Source organism: Apus apus, chromosome 6, assembly GCF_020740795.1.
Source record: "Apus apus isolate bApuApu2 chromosome 6, bApuApu2.pri.cur, whole genome shotgun sequence".
In the NCBI taxonomy this organism is placed as follows: Eukaryota; Metazoa; Chordata; class Aves; order Apodiformes; family Apodidae; genus Apus; species Apus apus.
Genome location: NC_067287.1, coordinates 36,990,464 through 37,011,077, shown reverse-complemented (window position 1 = coordinate 37,011,077; position 20,614 = coordinate 36,990,464). Strand labels below are relative to the sequence as shown.

The following is a 20,614-nucleotide window of genomic DNA, read 5'->3' as shown; positions in this document are numbered from 1 at the left end:
CAGCTCAGAGCTGAAGGAGAGGTCACATCTGTGCTTCTGATCGTGGTGGGAGTCCCATCTTGGGTCTACCTTTATCAGCAGGGAGCAGGGTAGTAGCAGAGTGACTCAGTGCACCTAAATTGGCTGCAGAAATGGTCTGTAATGCCCTCTACCATGAGAAAGCACCTGAACATAGTGTTACCAAGCTACCTTACTACCAAGTGAAGGCAGAGGCCCCCACATTACCTGATTTTCAGGGGACTGAAAATACTTAATTCTTAAGGTCTGCAGCTCTAGCTGTGCATGCCTCTAAAAATCAAGGGAACTGTAGGGACTCTTCAATATTCAAGGAAAGATGTTGCTGAAACTACCTATGCTCTCACCCCAGAGAGTTTTCTCAAAATCTCCCTTCCCAATACCACAGTTTAACCAGTGTTTGATAAGGACTTTTTAATTTAAGATTTTCATAGACTTTTCCATGGAATTTAATATGGCTTGACTGGCAAAAACCATCCATTTGGACCACTTGTAAGAAATTGCATCAAAGTGGCATTAATAGAAGGGACTGAGTGAGTCTCTGTAAATACCAGTGGTGTAGGAACACAGTGTTTTTATTTCATTGCTAGCCCAGCCTTCCTTCAAATTAATCTGTGCCTAACTTGTTTAATGTGAATGCAGGAGACAAAATGTTGGTTCTACAATAGCTGGAGTTACCATGCAAGCCACTGTCCAGATATCAGAGTCCCCTCAATATTGCTGCTCTTGTGCCGAGAGGAGAAATTTTTCCTATGAGAGATGAATGATCTGTTGGTTGATTATTTCTGCTATTACATGTTATTTGTGCACTCTAGGTTTCTTCATACAAGTTGAACAGCCTGCACTGGTGAGAAGGTTAGTGTCTTGCTATGTCATCTGATTGACACTGGTTATTATCTCCACATTTATCCTCTGGTTTAACTTCTAGGAAGAAGTTATATCCCAGATAAATATCGCAGTCCAGTTTCCTCTCAGGATTCCCTATGGCTGTCTTTGAATTATCAGAATGGCAGACACTGAGGATTGTTCACCATTTCTAGTGAGATACTTTTTTATATATCTGTATATTGTAGTCTGTCTTGAAGCTAGTTTTGGAAAAGAAGGCATCAGCTAGCTCCTTTCAAGGGGTTATGTAGATTAGTGTCTCCAGAAAGTGTCCTCTTTCATGGCATTTTTTCTTCACGCAGATGTCTGATGCTACTTCTCTTTTCTTGGAGGCAATGGATGTTGCTTCCAGTGCATCATGAAATGTCTAATTATTAAGCAATTAGAGAATGGTTTTTATGAGCATTTTGACTGCAAGGAGCCCCAATTACTATTATTACTACTACCTTCTGGCAACGGAGAGGAAGACACTGGTGAATCCTCCTTTGATGTCTGTTGAAACAAGCTGAAGGAAAAGGGCAGACTCTTGGACTCTAAATAATACTATCCATAAATAATGAAGCTTTCCAGGGCCCTTTGTAGGCAGACTGTAACTTCCTGCCAAAAGGTACTCATCTTCATGGGCAGGCACCATTGTCTTCCCTGTGCTGCCCTCTTACCACTGGTCTAACTGCATTTCATGGCAGTAAATTTCTTGCAGAACATATTTATTATTGTGGTAGTTGTAATGGCATCCAGAAGGACACACGTCTGGGGTTTGGGGTTTTTTGGATAATTTAAAAGGTTTTCCAGACAGAAATTTTTTTGGGGCAAGATAAAAGCAAACCAAGAAGCAACAAACAAGAGAATTTGTTTGAGATTTCCAGACATCCAGACTACAGAGGAGACTACAGTTCTAGCCCAGTTCTGCAACTTGGTAGCTGCAAAACCCAGCAAGTCATTTGGGAGGTCCTCAATTTTGCACCAAGGAGCCCAGAATATAGTCACAAAACACCCTTGCTAATAGTGAGGGGGATCTGCCTGGTCTGCCAGGTATCCAAAGGTCCCCAATGAATGGCTCTGGACACATAGTACGACCAGTGCAACCAGGACCTGTCTGCCCTGCTGAGGAGGTCCTGCCTGGTAGATCCCTATATTTCCACCAAACATGGCTTGTTTGAGGTGTGATTGACCATCTGCAGCTATCCAGAAGATGCTGAACTTGTGGTGCTCTTGGTGCAAGTCCATCCAACAGTACCTGAGTTTAACTTCTCCTCTTTCTCTGTTCCAAACCCAAAAAAGCTTCCATGTGATGGCAAAGTCACAATATCAACTCTACACTTTGTCTTGCAGTCATTTCTATTTGAAAAAGAAAACTGCAGCATGATGTTAGATAAATCCAGCAGTAACAACTCTCTGAGATACAAATCCAGAGTGGGATCTTGCCCATCTGGTCATCCAGGGATGGGCACTATCATGGCGAAAGAGCTCTGTGTGTATCAAGGGCAACTCCCAAGATAAGGGCACACCATGCAACCACTTCTGGAGACATACTGATGGCAGGCAGCTGGGTAATTGCAAACTCCTGGTCTGCATCTGAGGCCCAGGTACATGGCAGCACATCTTACAGCAACTGGACACTGGAACAGGCTGCCCAGGGAGGTGGTTGAGTCACCATCCCTGGATGTGTTTAAGGGTCGTTTGGATGTGGTGTTGGCGGATGTGTTTTAGGGGAGAACTTTGTAGAGTAGGGATGATGCTTGGACTCGGTGATCCCAAGGGGCTTTTCCAACCTGAATAGTTGATTCTATGATTCTATGAACTCCCAGGGAGCTGCTGCCTCCCCCAGCTCCCCCACACCTGCTCCCCAGCTCCACAAGGAACGCGCAGTGTGCCTTGTGCTCAGGCACAGGAAGATTTTGAAACACGAGCCAGAAACTTGGGGCGTGCCTTGTAACAATCCCTTGTCTTGTGTACTGCAAGTGCTTTCAGCTCAGTGAATCAGATAAGAAGCCTTCATGAAGGACCACACTGTTTTCCCTCAAGAAGGGTGCTGGGGTGCTGATCATTAGGGAGAGGAGGGTGAGCACTCTCTCTCAGGGTGATCATTGAGCCTCTGGATGAGCCACCCTGCCTTGCCCATTCAGTGAAGATTGCCATGGTATAAGTCAGAGAATCAAACCCTGCCTTCTTCTATCAATGACCTGAAGAAGGAGAAGGGTTCTTTGCTGTAAATTAAGGAGTTTTCAGAAGCAGTCTGTAGGTGGAAAGCCCTTCTCTGCTTCTCTCTGTGTTCCTCCATCACTGCAGTGCTTGTATGAGATTATTACAACACATATTTTTCCTCTACAGCAAGCAAGTTCCCAGCTACAGGAGGCTGACAGGCCTTGTGTAACTTGTCATTACTCATCAGCACTCCCTCTGCTCATTTAGATCTCAGGGTGTGGTTTTAATTAGCTGATTTTGTAATAACACCCAGGTGACGTGGTGATGGATAGACACCCTAGAAACCTATTAAATAGGAGTGTAGTGACTCTGTGTCCTTAGAGTACTCTCTCAGATTATTGTTTGCTTCTAGAAATTGAGGTTTGTGGTGTTGATTGTCTATCCTTCCCTATAGCTTCCTAACCTGTTGGTTGAATCCAGCCAGATTGTTATCAGACCTGGAGATAGAAGTTCATAGAAGTGTGCAGTCAGGTAGAAGGTAAAGAGTAATTTAAGTGTCTGGGTTGAAAATCCTGGGCTTGTTTAGGTAACAGAAAATCCACATGGGAAGAGCATGTTTGAATGGCCTAGCTATGAGGGAAAAAAACATTGCTTGCAACTCAGTTACTAAATCTGAGCAAACTGGAGTAGTAAGGAGGTGGCTAATTAACCTTAGTTTATGGTGAGTTTTTTTTCTGTTGGTACTTTTAAGTTTTCTTATCCCAGCAGCTTAGTGGTGTCTTCCATTTTGCTAGGCTCCTGTGGTCTTCAGCATGTGTCAGCCAAGTCTCATGGGCTTTTGCTGAAGCTGCTTAGGGCTTTGAAGTGGTCTGCCATCAAGGTATGTGCTGGGCCAAGGACTTTTTAGTATTTGATAACAGATACAGTCAGCCTTTTCTATCCGAAAAGTCCATATTGTTCAGACCTAAACAAGGCTTTGCTTATCTTTATAAAACTGAGCAGTTTTTTGGTGTAGTTGGTTGCCTTTTGACTAGCAAGTGATAAACTCTGTACCAGTTCAACATTTGCTTTACCTCTGTTTTGGTGGGATTTCATTGGCCTTATTTTTTAGTGGTGTCCTTGGACCTGAAATAACAAGCTCTTCGATAACTTTCTCTTGCCAAGATCATAAAACACTTTCCTAAGAATTACTTGCCCCATATTCTGCAAGTTAGACAGCTGTTTGGTCACTTTCAGTATCAATACTGGACCCAGAAGTATATTTGGGTCTTTCAGCCCACTGTTTCAGGCTCTGTGAAAGGATGGCTGTCCCTACATAAGTTTACTTGCTAGTTGTTCCCATTTTTATATAGAAAAAGGAAGATGAGCTTTCTTTTTCAGTACTGGCTTCATGTTGCAGTACTAATCAGGGTGTTGGCTCCTGGTGTTACTTCTTTCTGCTGCTTCAAGTCAACCAGTTGTGAAACCAGCCTTGTGTTTAGTATAGAGCAAAGAAAAAAACCTTGGGTTTCCAAATCCACGTGACTGAGGGTTTGTCTTCCCATTGTATGTAGATGACTGTAGTTATTTTTTAACTTACTAAAATGTGTGTTTCTGTTGCATACAGACCAGCACACTCATGATACAACTGTTGCTACCAAGTGCATCTTGTCTTTGCTCTTTCCTTGCCCTTGCAGTCTGTCTTTAGGCCTTTTAATTTGGAAGCTGGTTTGTTGGAGGTTTTTTTGGCAGCTTTGCTGATGCTTTAATTTGGAAAGTATGGCTGTCCCCAGCCTTGGAAATACCCAAGGGTTGTCTGCAAAGTCAAACTGTTTTTCACAGTAACCTTGATTTGACCTTGTTATCAGTCTTACCATAAATAGTGTGGTCTCTAATTAGTCCATCTGTCAGCTGTCCAGGTTCATGTGAAGGGACAGGAGCATTGCTGTGCAAATTGGAAAGTAGCTGAGTGCACAAAAGAATGATAAATGAGGAATGTCAGAGGATTTGGATGCTCGTAGCTGTCTACTGCTTGTTGCAAGCCTCAGCATTAGATCTGGTCTTAATGTTGTTAATAATCTGGAGGAAGGGTTAAAGGACATACTAATGAAACTTGCAGATATCATCCTCTTTCACTTACAAAGCAAGGCTCTTGAGCAAAGTTGGCATTGAAACTGGCATGCCAGCTGTTGCATCAGGTAATTCCAACCTGCAGACCTTGGGATTCAGTGGGTTTGTGTAGATTGAAAGCTGGACCCTGGCCCTGAGAATGAGAAAGGGATTTAATTAAGGAGGCTCCACACATAACTGAGCACGGTGGACCCTGAGGTAATGAGCTTGGATGCACACTCTGAAGAGCTTTATATTGCTGGGCTTATTTGATGAGCAAGAGGGTGGAATGGAAGGGGTGCATGGCTCTGCTTATGAACCTTTCCTGTACCAGGGGAGAGTAAACTGGGGTTATTGGTGACTGCCAGGATATAACAGGAGTAGCTGCCTTTCACTGTCCATTGCTTGTGCCTTCAGCTCTTTCCTGACTAACTTTTATTCATAATTCAGCCTTGTCTGTGAATGGTATCTCATGAATTTCTAACTGATGGAAAAGGGCAGCACGAAGCCTATGAGCAACCTGTATCAAGGCTGCATGTGGGAGCCTCACAACTAAAGCCTTCAGCTTCTGGGCATGGTGGGAAGTTATTCATGGACCTGTAGGTTTGCTAGGACCAGATGAAGGTGACCTTAGGAGCAAATGAGTAGGGCAAAGGGCTGGCTACTTCTGCACAGAGGCACCATGGCTTTAAAACCAAAAGTTGTATTCCCCTACCCTTCCCTAAATGTGCTCCTGCAGGATGTTTTTGACATAAGATGAAAAAAACTTAATTACAAGCTCTTCTGAAAATCCTGTCCCAAATATTTCCAGCTGGTGGTGCCTCTAATTCATTTACAGGAAGCTCAGACATTTTCATTCTGATGCTTAACAGCTTTACTGCTAGAATATCCCAAAACTCACGCTTGGTTTGAGGGCTTGTTCCAGGAAACAAAGCTGCTCTGTAGAAATAAGCAATTTGTATCCAAGGGCTCTGAGCAGAAAAGGTGTTTGCACCAAAAATCAGCAGTGTTTTAAGTGGGCTTTGGACTTTTACCTTTCTCAGTGCTGCGAGGGCATGGGATTTTCTTTTAATTCCTACTCGTTCAGGTTTCAGAGCATCCTAAAATTTGGACTTGGTTTGAAGGCCTGCCCTTTGACAGAGGGCTGTTCCCCAGAAATGAGCAGCCAAGTGCTCGGAGCTGAAAATTAATTGTACTCATTGCATGAAGGCTTTTCCTACTCTGTTCTGCACCTGTGTCTCTGTTCTGGTAGAAATGGTAGCCCTTGTGTTTTGTAGTGCTTTGTTAGTGCAGCTGACCTTGTTGTCTAACAGGACATGTATGTGTGCACTTACCTTGGAGGATGTAGGTCTGCTCAGCACTGGTCTATGGGTGCCCTGCTGATAGGAGAGTGGGGCTGCTCACTCAGCAGCTCTGGGCCTGGCTGGGTTTGTAGATAAGAGACCCCAGCTGAAGTCTGTGCACAGCATCCCTGAGATCTTGAAGTAAAGTGTGTCAAACATTTCATCAGTAATAGCTTACACAAGCCATGAAGAAAGCCCATCTACTGCCCAGTCTGGACTTGCTCCTGAGCTGAATGCAGTAACTAAAGACACTGCGGACTCTGTAAGAGGAAAGTACCCAATCCAGTGTTGTGCCTCTTCATGACTCACAGCATTTCCCTGTCGCTCCCCTTGCAGATCTTCAGTTCACTCTGCTTTGCTTGTACTTCTCTGGTGTGGCAGCCAATCTGGTTGTGTTTCTTCACTCACTGTTGATGGGATTTTTCCCCCTGAGGGCACCTAACCACTGTTTGCCATTTGTGCCTCTGGAAGTCTCTGCTGTGTGTTGGTTGCAGCATGCACAGTCACTGCAAGATTAGTGTTTTGGGTTCTCCTGGCAGACAGCAGAGTAGGTTTTTTTCTTTCTTGTCTGGCACTGACTTCAAGGGGGTAAATAATGTGCCCTGTCAGATTTGCTCCAGCTACCCCTGTGTTTAAAAGCCAAGCTAGGAGTGTTACTGGGCAAGCAGCTGTTTGTGTTTTATGGTGCTCTTAAATGTGGTGTGTGGACCTGTTGTTTTGACCAAGCAACTAGTGAAACTGGAACCATAGGGCTGGCCACTTCTCATCCTCCCAGTGCCATTAGATCTGTGGAGAGCCCCCCACACCCCACCTGTGGCACCATGCAGCAGTGGTTGTCCCATGGGACAGGTTTCCCTACTCGTGGATCTCTCTTTTGCATTGCACAGTGCTGCTGCTGCCTGTGGCACATGCAGCTGCTGGCCCTGATCCAGCAGGACCCGTAAGGGCATGTCCTCCTGCAAGCATGTTTCCAGCACTCTTGCAGATGGTTTGCTCATGAACTTCATCCTCTTCTCTTACCAATTCTGTCTTGCATCACTTCCCTAGGCTTTCACGTCTCATGGAGGCAACTCGGCATCCCTGGGAAGCACAACTGCATTCACTTTTACTGAAGTAAAAACTCCTCTACCTGAAAAAACAGCCCAAGGGAAGGTCTTTGGTTTTGTGAATTCTTGGTCCATGAGGAGAGTCTTTTTGCCCTGGAGGCTACAGCCCCTGCCTGGTTTTGTGAGCCACAGCAACCGCTGTACTTGTGAGCAGTCATTTCTTGAAAATGGGCATTTCAGAGCTCTCCTGAGGGTTTCCTCAGTCAGCTTCAAGGTCACAGAAGTAGGTGCTGTTTTTCTTCTCTGTGATCTGAGCCCATGTTTTGCCCCTCAGCCCAAATGAGCCCTAGTTCTTCACCTAGAGAAATAAACCAGTTGAGGCTTGGGAGAAGGAAGCATTTGGCCTTTCCCTCCTCTCCCTCCCTGCCTTTATGCATATTTGCATTGTCACTGTCTGCTCTGTCACTTTGTCCAAGAGTGGCCATGTAGTTGCAGAGAACCTCCTGTGCCATCTGCAGGAGTTGTTCAGCAGAGGAATTAAGAAGCAAAAAAGGTATAATGGCTTAATAAACTTGTCATCTTGTGTTCTTGAACTGGAACAGTGTGGTGTTTGGGGGATTGAGTGAAGGTGCTCTGAGAGCCAAGTGACATTGAGTGATTCTGGTTTTACAGTGGTGAACTTGAACAAATTACCCCTTGGGTACTTCCCAAGGGGAATGTTTGTTGACTCAGTTCACAAAGGAAGTAAGGATATGCATTTGCTTGAGAAAATTATTATCCAAATCACAGTGTTCTTTTGAAACAGCTGTTAGAATACCAAAAAGAAGCAATCAGGCAGTTGCCTTAAAAGACCTTGGCAGGGCAATGAATGGTGGAATTATACATTTTTTTTCTCTCTTACCCCCTCAAAGCAGAATTCTCTATATTTGGATTCCTCTTTTCAGCCCCAGAGAGGAAATTAATCAAGTTTGCAAATAGTGTTTGGGCCAAATGCAGTGAATTAGTCTGTGCTTCCTATGTGTGGCTGAACTAGAACGGTGTCCTGAGGAGGAGAGCTTGTTCTTGACTCTCAGATCCAGGCAAGATCCCTGTCTTTCCTAAGGATGTTTGGTAGGAAAAAATTGAATGTAGAGTTGGGAGGTTAGATGTTTGAGTTTCTTCCCATCATGATCAGAACTATAACAGAGAAGCCTTTTAGGCTCATTGTAGCTCCAGCTCCACTCCCACTCTTGGAATGTCCAGTCTATTTAGACTGAAGGTATGTGGGGCAGGGACTGCCCCATCTCTGTGGCTATTCCCACCTGTGAGGTATTTCTTAACCATTCCAGAGAAGCTGTTTCTCTTCACTGAGTATCACCTCTCTCTCCTAATCTCAATCAATGCTTTTCAAAACCCGTAGATCAAAGATCCTCTGCTCCAAGATCGTTCTGGATGGCAAAGCTGCCACCTCCACTTCTGCCTGTGGGTGAAGTTTGGCAAGGACTCACTCAAAGTTTTCATTTTTGAGGCACAAAGTTAGTTTGTTGCTGAAAGAAATGCCATATAAGATAATTGGTTTTGATCTCATGAAATATGCTGAGAGCAGTGAAGTCCTCCATGGCTTGCCTAGGTCCTTTGAGGATGATCTCAGTGTGAGCAGGTGGGATACCTGAGTCAATGTGCTGCTCTCCTGAAGGGGACCAGAGATCTGATGGATCACCAGAGCTCATCAGACAAGTCCATATCTGGTTTCAGAACTCAGATTTATTATAGTCCTTGATGCAATGAGCAGTCCTCTCTGCTGTCATTGGTTCCCTCTGTACCTGCAGTTTATTTCCTTTCATCTCTAGCTCTTTTTATATATATATATCTATCTATCTTATCACTAGTTTGAAAAATTCAATGATCAATTGGATAACAACGGTGTTCAAGCTACACTAAGTGCTCTGGGATCTTTGTGGGTCTGATCCTACAATCCCATTCCCAGTATACTTGATGTGATGCATTGAATCAGTAAGAACCCCTGGTGCTGATCTCCTGGGGGAAAGGGAAGATGCAGGAAGCTGAACAATTAAATCACTCACTGTGACTATTTATTTTTAGTGTACGTTAACATTTTCATTTCCCTGGCTGGGAAACTGAGGTTTAGTTGAGACATTCAGGAGTGTTCCAAAACCCTACCAACCCTCATTCCAAATCAGCCGTGCCAGGAAGACACGTGCTGTGGATGCTTTCTTTTTCCCAAGCAGTTCCCTGTGGACTGGGGGGAGCTGGGCTGGCCTGGCAAGCAGCCTAACCCTGCTGTTGATGACACCTCTCGGCAGCAGCGGCGTGTGGGCAGCCAGGCAGTTTCATCATGGGGAGGAGGAGGCGTGCATCACCTTTTGTACAAGCATCTTTTTGGAATGCTATCCATTTTATCGGTTGGGGCTGGGAAGAACCAGCGGGCAGGAGAGGCGGGATATTGTAATTAACACAAGTGGAGGCAGGTGCTGCGTCTGCCTGCCTGCCTGGAGAGGAATAACCTGTTGCATTTGCTGGGAGCTATTGCTGGGAGGACAAGAGCCACAGTCGCTGGGAGTACAGCAGCCACAGGTGGATGAAGTAGCTGCTTTCAGAGCTATGCTGTGGGGAAGAGGCAGGGGCTTGGATATTGGAGCCTGGATGCCCGTTTGGGTTGAAGCCTTTGCTTTTGCCTCCTAATCCTGAGGGGGAGGAAGAAGACACAGCGCGTTCAGTTTTGGCCGGGTCAGCCGAGGATGGCTGCTCTCTCTCAGCACCTGAGGATCCTGCTGTGGAAGAACTGGCTGAGTGTCAAGAGGCAGCCGGTGAGTGTGAAAATGCAGTAGTAGAGGAGAGGGACCTGGAAACCACAGGAGCTGAGGAGCAAGAGAGGCACTGCAGGGAGAGCAAGGTCATAATGTTAAGCCGGAAATGTTTTGAAGGCTGGTGATGGAGGCAGAGGGATGGAAGGAAGTGGCATGGAAGAGAAGGCAAGTCTTGCAGTGGAGGTCATGCATGAGGGCTCAGAGGCTAGACTGAGTATCATGGAAGCCACTGTTGTTTCCTTGGGACAGTGGTCTCTGAAAAAAAACCCAAATGTGCAGACCTGAGTTAAGGCTGCAGTTCTGTACCTGCTCCCATGTGAGCAGATGCCACAGTCTGTGTCCAGCCTTCAAGGAGAACCTGGGATCTGGGGGGCAATGAGGGGTGCTCTTGCATAGAGCCATTTGTAAAGGATGGACAAAGAAAAATGTGACTGTGAGAGATGTAGGTGGGACAGATTTCCAGTGCAGTACAGTGCGTTGCAAATCAAACACCCCAAATGGTCCTTCTTTCTAAAAGATAAACCATTGCCAGCAAGGTCCAAAGAGCAATCTGAACTGCAGCAGCAATCAGGGAGGCAAGTGTTCCTCAATGGAATTGTGTGTCCAGGTGAAGCCTGCTCAGTACTTTTGTCCCAGGCTGGGTTCAACACAATGGCCCTGCCATTTCAGAAGAAGCATGCTGCAGTTCATGGACTTGTATTGCAACCTGTCTGTTTGATAGTCATGCAAACGTGATGGTCTTCAAGCTTTTTGGTTGAATGGAAACTGACAGTTGCAGAAAATGCTGACAGAAGAGAAAGGGTTGTGGAAGGTGTGATATGAGGATGGAGCCTTCTATCACCAGATGCTTCTGCAAGGGCTGTTCTTGTCTGCCCAGTCCTGGCTCAGGTTTGAAGAGGTGCTGGGTTGATTTGACTCCCTGTGATCCTCCATAGGTGCTGTGGAAATGCTGTGCCCCTTAGAGTAGCTAGAGCTAAGCATACAGGAGACTTTTTCTGAGATGCAGAGGAATCCCACTAAATTGCCTCTAATTTCTCAAGAGTAATTGTAACAGCCTTGTTAAAAGCAGACAGTTTGGGTCTCTTTTAGTTCTTTGTACTCAGAATAAATGCAAACCTAAGCCCTACCTGTACTTCTGACCATGCAATCTCACTTGCTTTAATTCTGTTTCCTTGTGGAGCTGAAATATCAATTCAGTAGAATTGAAATGTCAATTAAAATAAAAATCTGGACACTACTAAGCTTTATGTGCCAGACATTCTTTCCAATCCTCCTCTTTTTCCTGAGCTTGCTCCAAATTGGTGAGTTTGCTCAGACTGGAGAAGGTGTGAGGAGATAAACCCAGATCTCTGCTTCCAAACACATCCTGGTTTCTCCATCCTTCTGCTTGTCTTTTAACCTGTGTAAACTGACCTCAGACCTCACAGACCAGGCTTTCAGAAAGCTTTTTTTTTTTTTTAGCATGCTTGTTTTGCAAGGGAAGCATTCTGTTGTGTTTCTCAGGTTCTAATAATCTGTGAAGGTGATTCCTGCCACTGCAGTGCTGTTGGCTGCCCTCACTGGGGCTGATTGGAATGTCATGGAATGGTCTGACACCAGGCAGACCCTGTCCTCCCCCCCACAGACTTGAGTGCTTTCCTGCTCTGTTTATCAGCCTCTTCAGGGCTGACAAACACATTTACTTCTGGGTTTGTTGTGTTTTTTTTTTTACACTTACTTCCTCTGAGCTCTGTGCAGAGCCTCTAGAGAGCCTGACTCTTCCTCTCCAGAGAGAGCTAACATCTTGCTGGGGTGTCAATTTGTTGGAATCAGCTGATGTCCTACATCCATGGCCAAGGAGTGCCTCAGTGCAGGCAACTTCTCCTGAGGTTGGGAGGCAGCCTTCCTGGGAGCAAGGTGTGGCCTGGGTGCCAAGGAAAACCAGATAAATCAGTGCCTCTTGCACTTCTGTTGCTTTCCATCTGTCACTTCTAGGCAGTTTGGTTATTTATAGAATCGTTGACTGGTTTGGGTTGGAAGGGACCTTCAAAATCATCCAGTTCCAACCTCTTGGCATAGGCAGGGACACCTTCCACCAGCCCAGGTTGCTCCAAGCCCCATCCAACCTGCCCTTCAACACTTCCAGGGATGGGGCAGCCACAGCTTCTCTGGGCAACCTGGGCCAGGGTCTCACCACCCTCACACTAAAGAGTTTCTTCCTAATGTATGACCTAAATCTACCCTCTTCCAGTTTAAATTTATTCCCCCTTGTCCTATCACTCCATGGTGTTTACTCCTTCTAAAAAGTCCCTCCCCAGCTCTCCTGTAGCTCCTTCAGGTAGATACTAGACAGGTGCTCTAGTGTCTCCCCAGAGGCTCATCTTCTCCGTGCTCAACAACCCCAGCTGTCTCAGCCTGCCTCCATAGGAAAGGAGCTCCAGCCTTCTGATCATCTTTGTGGCCTCCTCTGGGCTTCCTTCAATAGCTCCATGTTGTTCCTGTTTTGGGGGCTCTAGAACTGGACACAGTACTCTGAGTCAGGAGGGAGAGAAAAAATGTGTCTGTGTCCAGAGCTACTAAGTAAGGTCCAAGCAATTAAATCTACTTTTAGCAGTGAAATAATCTAGCAACCAAAGGATGATGTAACCTACAGCATAGTGCCTAATGTCCCACGAGCTGAAGTTGTTTATGGCTCGTTCAAGTCATCATGTTCCACCTGCAATCAGTTTGGCCAGGGTGGTTGTCTTAATTTTGTTAACTGGAATGCCTGGGACAGTGGGAATGCTGTTATGTCACAGCTGGTTTACCCAGCTACTATTAAATGCAATTAAGTCAAAGGACAGTGATACTAAAGGAAGAGCTGTCTGGAAAGTGGGGAGGAAAAACATCATTTCAGCTCCAAAGGAGGAGCTGCAAAGACTTCCTTGAGCAGAGGCAATCACTATTCATTTCTTCCCCCCATAATATGACAGATCTTTTGCCCTTCCTTTAGGCAGCCTCTGACTAATATCAGTTTCTGTGATGTTACCCCATAATTTTACTTTAGCCTGCATGGTACTAAACAAGGAGGATATACTAATAATACCATTTACATGTCAATCAGAGTTAAAGAGTGGATTTGGGGACTAATTGTAGGGGAAGCCTGTGATACTAAAAACTATAAAAAGATGTTAGCTTCAGTGGTGAATCTTGTTAGAAATGGCAGTGTATAAATAAAAGGGAGGAACAGTGCTGTCTGTACAAGCTGAAATGTTGCTGAATGATGAATTTATAGAGGTACCCTCTCAGAATAGATGTGTGGGGAAGTGCCTCATGATTTGATGTCTGTCTGTTGCTCATTTTGGGGCATGAATCTTGCTCTTCCTCTCATGGCTGTGTCATCTCATCAGAGATGGAGTTGCTGTGAAACTACCATTTTTTAAGCTGAACTGTTCTCCAGGATTTGTTTGTCTATCTGCTTGTTTGTTTTTAATGTTCAGGTAAGTCTTACAGGAAACGAAAATGCTGTTATGGGCTTGGAATTGCTTTGGAAAAACAGTTTTGGATAATATGTGCTGATCTGAAAAATGAAAACCAGCAACACAACAATGAAAAATGGGATGATTTTGAAGCAAGACATCTCTGCAGTTTCAAAAATTGGCATGAAGATAGCACAGCAGTTTTCCAGCATCGAGTAGTTTGAGCTTAACTACTGATGGATGGAAAACTCTAATCTAGTAAGCCTGGTAGCAAGCTAGCCAGGTAGTGCAAAAGCAGTTGATTATTTTAATAGCTGGCTTTTCCTAGCTTACAAAACTCCAAGGTTTGTGGTTTTAAAACTGAGTTTGGCCTCCTACCTTGATCGGTTGACTACACTAGAGGAGTAGCAGGCTGCATTTTCTTCATTCTAGTCCACTGAAATGGTCAACCCTCATGTCAGAGGCAGGAGTTCTATTTAATATTAATGTCATTTTCCCCTGTACTAGGCCAATTTTGCATCATCTATCTTCCATCTCAGCTCATCAATATGGCCTGCCACAGTCTGGAAAATGAGAGGTGCCCAGGGAGTTAAGTTCCTGGGGTCAGAAGCTCATATGAGGGATCCTGGTGATCATTGTTCAGGTGTCTCTTCTACAGCTCACTTGTTACATGACTCCATAAACTTTTTTCCTACATGGTGCCTGAGCTCCCTGTTTTATAGATAACTACTATGAAAATCCTTTCTTTGAGATTTACTGTGAGGCTGAACCACTGTTTCTGAAGAACAGTGAACATTTTTGGGGAAAAAATGCCGTAGACTTGTCAGTTCACTTGTCAAACAGTTTAATTTTGAGGTGTAGTCAAATCAAAACTCATCCTTACCCACTGAGCAGTGCCATTCACTGGAAGTTAAATCAGCCTTTCACACTTTAGCTCTTGGATCTTGCCATCAGTGCATCCAAAAGTCTTGTGCTTCTCAGTGTGCTTTTCCTAGTAGTGTCTCAAAGCTGGGTAGACACTGTCCCCCCCAGTTCAGCCAAACTGAGACACTGGAAATCTTATGTAGTTTGTCTTCCTGCATAGATAATACTTGGTTTTAATATTCTGCATGCACTGCATCCTATAACTCATTTAGGGCTGTACTTGAACATTCCAGACAAGCTCTGAGACACATCAAGACAACAAATGTAACCAATATATTTTCTTTGCTGTTTTATAGGTATGGTCATTCATTTTAATTTCCTGGCCTGTGGTGGTTTTCATAATCTTGGCCATTATCCGTCTCAAATTCCCTCCAGAACCACAGCCAAACTGTAAGTAACTGGGTTGGTTGGGTTTTTTTGGGGATGTAGTTCTCAGTTAAGTGACTGATGTGTTAATTGGATGTGTTTTTGTTCCTTTTACATGTTTGGTTCTTTGTAGCATCCAGAGGTGATTCCCTGGGATGCAGCATGCTCTAAATAAAACAGCTGTGTTCCTCTGGGGTTGTTTCTGTTGATATACCTTTTCAAATTAATTTTCTAATTAGAAAGCAACTTTAAAGAACTGTCTTACCCAGATGAACTCACTGCTGTTGTGGACAGCAATACAAATTTACACAATAAGTTAAGTGACAAGAGGGCACGTGGGGGAAGTTTCTGTCAAATGAGTAAGGGCATTGGCTTTGAGTGGGTTTATGAAGGTGAGGTAACAAACTTGAGGTTGGTCAACATGAAAGATTTACCTTGTGTGTGCTGTGGGCAAAAAAACCATCTATTTAGGCAGCTTGCCACTAAGGTTCAGCTGAAGAGTGGTAACTTGTTTGGCTTCTGTGACCTGACTCTGTATGTGAGCCCTTTCTAGCCAGTCAAAGAGCAGTGTTTTGAGAGGGTGAATAGTTGGTGGTGGTTAAATGGGTGAAGAGTTTGCACAAGGTCATTTTCCCTTGCAAGTCTTGCTTCCCAGTTTAGGACACCATGTCTACATCTCAGAGCATGGGTATGCTTGAATCTGCTCTGAAGGTCTTACACTGATTTGGGCAGTCTTACCACCATCAGAAGCAGCATGCCCCCAACCCTAGCCATGTTTGTTCATGAAGTTATATAATAGAGCAAGGAGGTTGGGAGTGTCCCTTCTAAAGAATTAGTCTTGAGTTGGACCAAATCTCTGCTGCTGCTCTGTAGTCTTACAAGTGCAGTCCCAAGGAGAGGGGAGAGAAGGGGGTGAAAGGGCTGGGCCCCTCTTTCCAGTGGTGGCCTAACTTTGTGTTGGGAAGAATTGATCATGGAGCTGCATTCTTTGTTTATCTGCTTATTAGAGGGGTTCCTTGCCCTAATCATTGCAGAGACCCTGAAAGTGTCTGAAAGTTTCTTGCTTCATGTTGCACATCTGGTCTGCTGAATCACATTGATGAAAAATAGTTTTCTAGCACAGGGTAGGAATAGGCCCTCAAAAATTGCCCTTACTGAAAGATTTGCAGCTTCTGATTCATAGGAGAGACACCACCATGGATGAGCTACATCAGGCTGTCATAGACTTGGCAAGAACAAAGCCCTGGCACCAGCAATGCTGGATTTTGGTATCTGGGCAAAGGAGACAAGTCTGGCAGCAGTGAGGCCAGGCAGTTGGTTTCCACAGTTTGTTGCTATCAGATGTGTGAAAAGGGCTTTGTGAAGGGTCTATACTTGATGACATGTGGGCACACTGGAAATGTTTGACCCAGTGACACCTGTGATTTTCTGATGAGAAAGCCTTTGTTTCAATCTGATGTGTGAGAAAGAGCCACATTGTGACAAATCCTGGGTGTACATTTAGGACAGTCCTTGTCCCAGGCTGCCTAGAGCCTCATCTGATTTTGTGTACCTCATTTTATAGATGGGGATGGGAAGCTAGAGAAAGTGGCTTTCTGAAAGTATCACAGGAAGTCTTCAATGGAGGGGAATGTTCCTGAGGTGTTAGGATAGTCTTTTAACCCCAAGCTCAGCTGCTGTCAGAAAAAGGGATGTTCTGTATTTTAAGTTCTCCTGAATTCCCTCAAACCAGTTGGAGCAGGCAAGACAGGGCATGTTGCACCTTGTGAAAACCCCAGGTTTTGCCAAGTGTCTGCCAAGGACAGTCCTCCCACGTGGCTCCATCACTTGTGCTTCCTCTCCCTGATAAATTAGATAAGATGAATGTCCAGAGAGCCAGCTGGATGGTAAAGTAGTTATGCTTTTATGCTACATGGCTGTTAGCTGGAATGTGTATTTATTTAGAACTTGTTTGCTCTCAGTGGTTGTATCTCTGATTTAATGGATTGGAAGGAAAGTTCTTAGGAACAGCAAGTATCTCCAACAGTTGTGCTCTGCAGGAAAGGGGGAGATCAGGCATCTTTGGATTAGTTGCCTCTTCTTCCACAGATGAATTCTATTTTGGGACAGGTCTCAGTAAGTGTGTGTAGGTATCTGTCTTAGAAGTGGGTGATAGGAACTCTCTTGCAACAGAGAGGTTTTATGCTGGAAAATAATGTTTGTGGTGTATTCTTGTGATCCATCTAAGAACCCAAAGGGGTGGAGAAGAACATTAACCAGAGCATCTGATGCTTTTCTAATTAAATAAGAATAGCCACTTGACAGTTTTGGGGTGTTTTGTTTTGTTGTTTGTTGCTTTTTTTTTTTTTTTTTTTTTTGACAATTGGAAAAATGTATCAGCTTTTTGCTTGAAAAGCAAAAGAGAAATCATGTGGGAATTTTTTTCTGATAGAAGGCAAAAAAAGCTGAGTGGACACATCTAGAATGCAATGATCTTTGGTTCATTTTGAACAGGAATAAAATCCACTTTCTGTTGTGTTCCAATGCCTACCTTAAAAGACACAATTGTTAAGTCATGACAAGAAGCTTTTTCCAGCTCTGCTGTCAAGAGCTTATTGGAGGTAGAGAGAAGTCAGGAAGCACAGAATTGATGGCATGGAGATGGAATAAGCTACTCAGATGCTGAGTTTTGAAGCCACAGAGATAACCCCACAGAAGATCTCAGTCTGTAAGATTAATCTCATGTATTCAGAGCCACAGAAATACCATTAAATCTATTATTTGCTCCATTAAAACAGCTCAAATTTGAGATGTCTAACAAACATTTAAGAGTCTGAGGTTTTTGTGGAGATATTACCTGGCAAATATCAGTCAAGAGTGAACAAGTGGCAAGAGCTTTCTTGAAAGAGAAATTTTCCTGATTGTCTTGAATTATGTTGTGTATCACCTAGTACAATGGGAGCTTGTCATACTGAACTCTGCAGGGAAATGACATGCCAACTAAATGTCACCAGAGAGTGCTTATAGGAAAACTAATCACTGAGGGAAAACAAGGAGCTGAAATTCATCTGATATATCATTTTCTTCACAACTGAAGCATCTAGTATCTAAGGGGGTGAGGGGGAGCAAACACACAGCTGTCTTCTTTCTTTCAGGCATCTATTTCATGATGTATTTCCAGGTCAGCAGAGATTGTCAGGAGAAATGAAAAAGATTTCTCTTTCTCTGCATGCCCACCTCCTGTGATGATCTGAGAGTCTAACCACACCAAATCCCTGTCCAACTTACTATGCACAGAACAGTTCTGGCTTTTGACCTTTTTATTACAGCCCTTGTATTTGCTAGAAGGTATTGGGATATGATTTGTGGCATACAAATGGAGCAGGCAGCTCTGGATTGGAAGCCTACAGCATGTGAACCAGTGAATTGGTTTTGATGGTAACTTCCAGGTTTTCATGCCTTTATCACCTGTTTTCTAGAGCCAGCAGGACAAAAGTCCCTCTCCATCACTGTGGGTTTTTGCAAGGTATGGGAATTGTGTATGAGATACAATCTGTTCCTCAGGGCTCAACCCACTCAGTCTACAGAGAAGTGCAACTACACTCCTTGCTTTAACTAGCACTGTCACACCCTGTCACGCCCTCCCCACCTGCTTTCTTCCTTTTCTGTTCTTCTCTTGTCTCCTGTCAGTTTGACCTCATCGTTCTTCTCCATGGATTCTCCCTTGGGTGTGGTTGGTTGTCCACTCATTTAGAAACTCTGCTCTTCAGTGCTGTGGAGAAGATGTGGTAAAACCTTGCTCTCCTGTTATACCCAGGGCTCTGCTTGCCCTGGCTTTCCAAGGGGCAGCCAATGACCTGCCCAAACCATGCCTCATTTACAGATGGTTTTTCTTCTTTCTGGAAAGAAGCTGTGCTCTTGGGTACGGTCTTCAATCCATCACATCCTGTCAGGGAATTTGTTGCCTGAACTCTTCTCAGTGAAGCACATCTTACCCTTCATCTCTGCTCAGAATTTCTACCCAGATTTCATCACCCCCATGGAGATGCCTGCAGGCTGTATTGCAGTCACTCCAAGATGCTCGTGATAGTCTCAGCTCAGCAAGACTGCTCTTTGCAGCCAGTGTTCTGGGGGAATATCAGCATAGTTGAGCACTAGACTGTTTGCCAGTACCAGCAGAAGCTGTTCAGGTCTAGAAGAGCCAGAGCTGTGTGGCACAACACTACACAGGAGCAGATGCTCATACTCTGCTCTCATTCTTGGCTCCAGTGTTCCTGAGAGATGGCCCTGGTTAGGAGGGCCTCAGAGCTACACTCCCTTCAGTCTTACTGTGATCAGTAGCTGAGATTTGAAAGGTCCATAGCTTAGTGGAAAAACCAGTTTGAATCAGAACAGGGATCTGAGATACCTGAGGAGAGAGGCTGTGTTGTTGTACCTGCACACACACCTTTCCTGTGACTTCTGTGGGGAGCACTATGGCCATGACAGAGGTAACTGAGGAATGAGTTACCCTGGCCAGGGCAGTGTCAGAAAAAGGAGGATGGTCTATATGTTGTTTGTAAAAGAACAGGATAAATGCAGGTGGTATCCCCTTTCCCATACCAGTGCAGAAGGGGATAAGGCAGCTGGGTGTGTGGTGTGAGGTGCCTGCTCTGGCCAGTGTATGGCAGGCAGTGCCTATCACCTTCCATCCATGTCACCATGTCATCTCTGCCCCTCAGGCTGTTGCAGCAGTGTGCTGGCAGATGAGTTCAGGGGGTTCCTGCCTTGTGGGCTTACATAACTAAGGAGCTCAAACCACTTTTAGCTCTGTCAGTTCCCTGCCTCAATCTCAGCACCTTGCTCTGATGCAGAAACCCTTTAACTTTGTCCAACAGTGCACAGAGAAGGACCTTGGCCTGGGTTAATTCTCAATGACTGGTGGCTGAGGTTGCCAGGACACATGTGAGCTCAGGTGGCATGGGGCAAGGTGGGTCACAGTACTACCCTTCAGTGAGAAAACATTGAAAAGGTGCTTGCACTTTGAAGGAAATTGCTTCATAGTAGAAAGACTTGAACTATTCTCTGTTCCCAGTAGTGTGGAGAAATTAATAGGTACCCATGATAATTACAGGGAGTTGAGACTGTGGCTTAGCTGGGCAGGCCACTCCATCCATTTGGATAAGTCATGGGTATTTATGCAAGGCTCAGTCCAGCCCAAGGGTTGAGCCTACTCTGTGTACAGACAAGCACACACCAGACTTCTCTCTTTCCCCATGTGCCTGTGAGGGAGCAGTCCTGCTCCTCTTTTTCCTTTACTTGCTCCCTTTTCCTCCACTTCTGTTTGGTGTTGGGTTGCCTAGAAAAAGGGAGAAAACAGATTTTTTTTTTTTGTCTGTGCTCAACTGCAGCATGATTAGCAAAACCACCTCCTCAGATCCCTCCCTAAGCATCCTGAACTTTGTTTTGCTTCATCTTTTTGAGCTGCCATTGTACCAAGGAGCAGACTGTCAAAGAAGGCTCCGTTTCATGGAAACAGTGCAGAAGGGGGGAAGAATTGTATGAATTATCCCCACATTACCTAGAATAGACAAATATGC

At 44.7% G+C, this 20,614-nt stretch overlaps 1 protein-coding gene across 1 annotated transcript in view; it reads left to right on the top strand.

Annotated features, from left to right (window-relative positions):
- ABCA12 (ATP binding cassette subfamily A member 12) overlaps positions 1–20,614 on the top strand; it is a 113,862-nt gene that overhangs the window by 15,051 nt on the left and 78,197 nt on the right. The window contains 1 exon segment of the mRNA XM_051624176.1: positions 14,987–15,080. Coding sequence (XP_051480136.1) covers positions 14,987–15,080 — 94 coding nt within the window.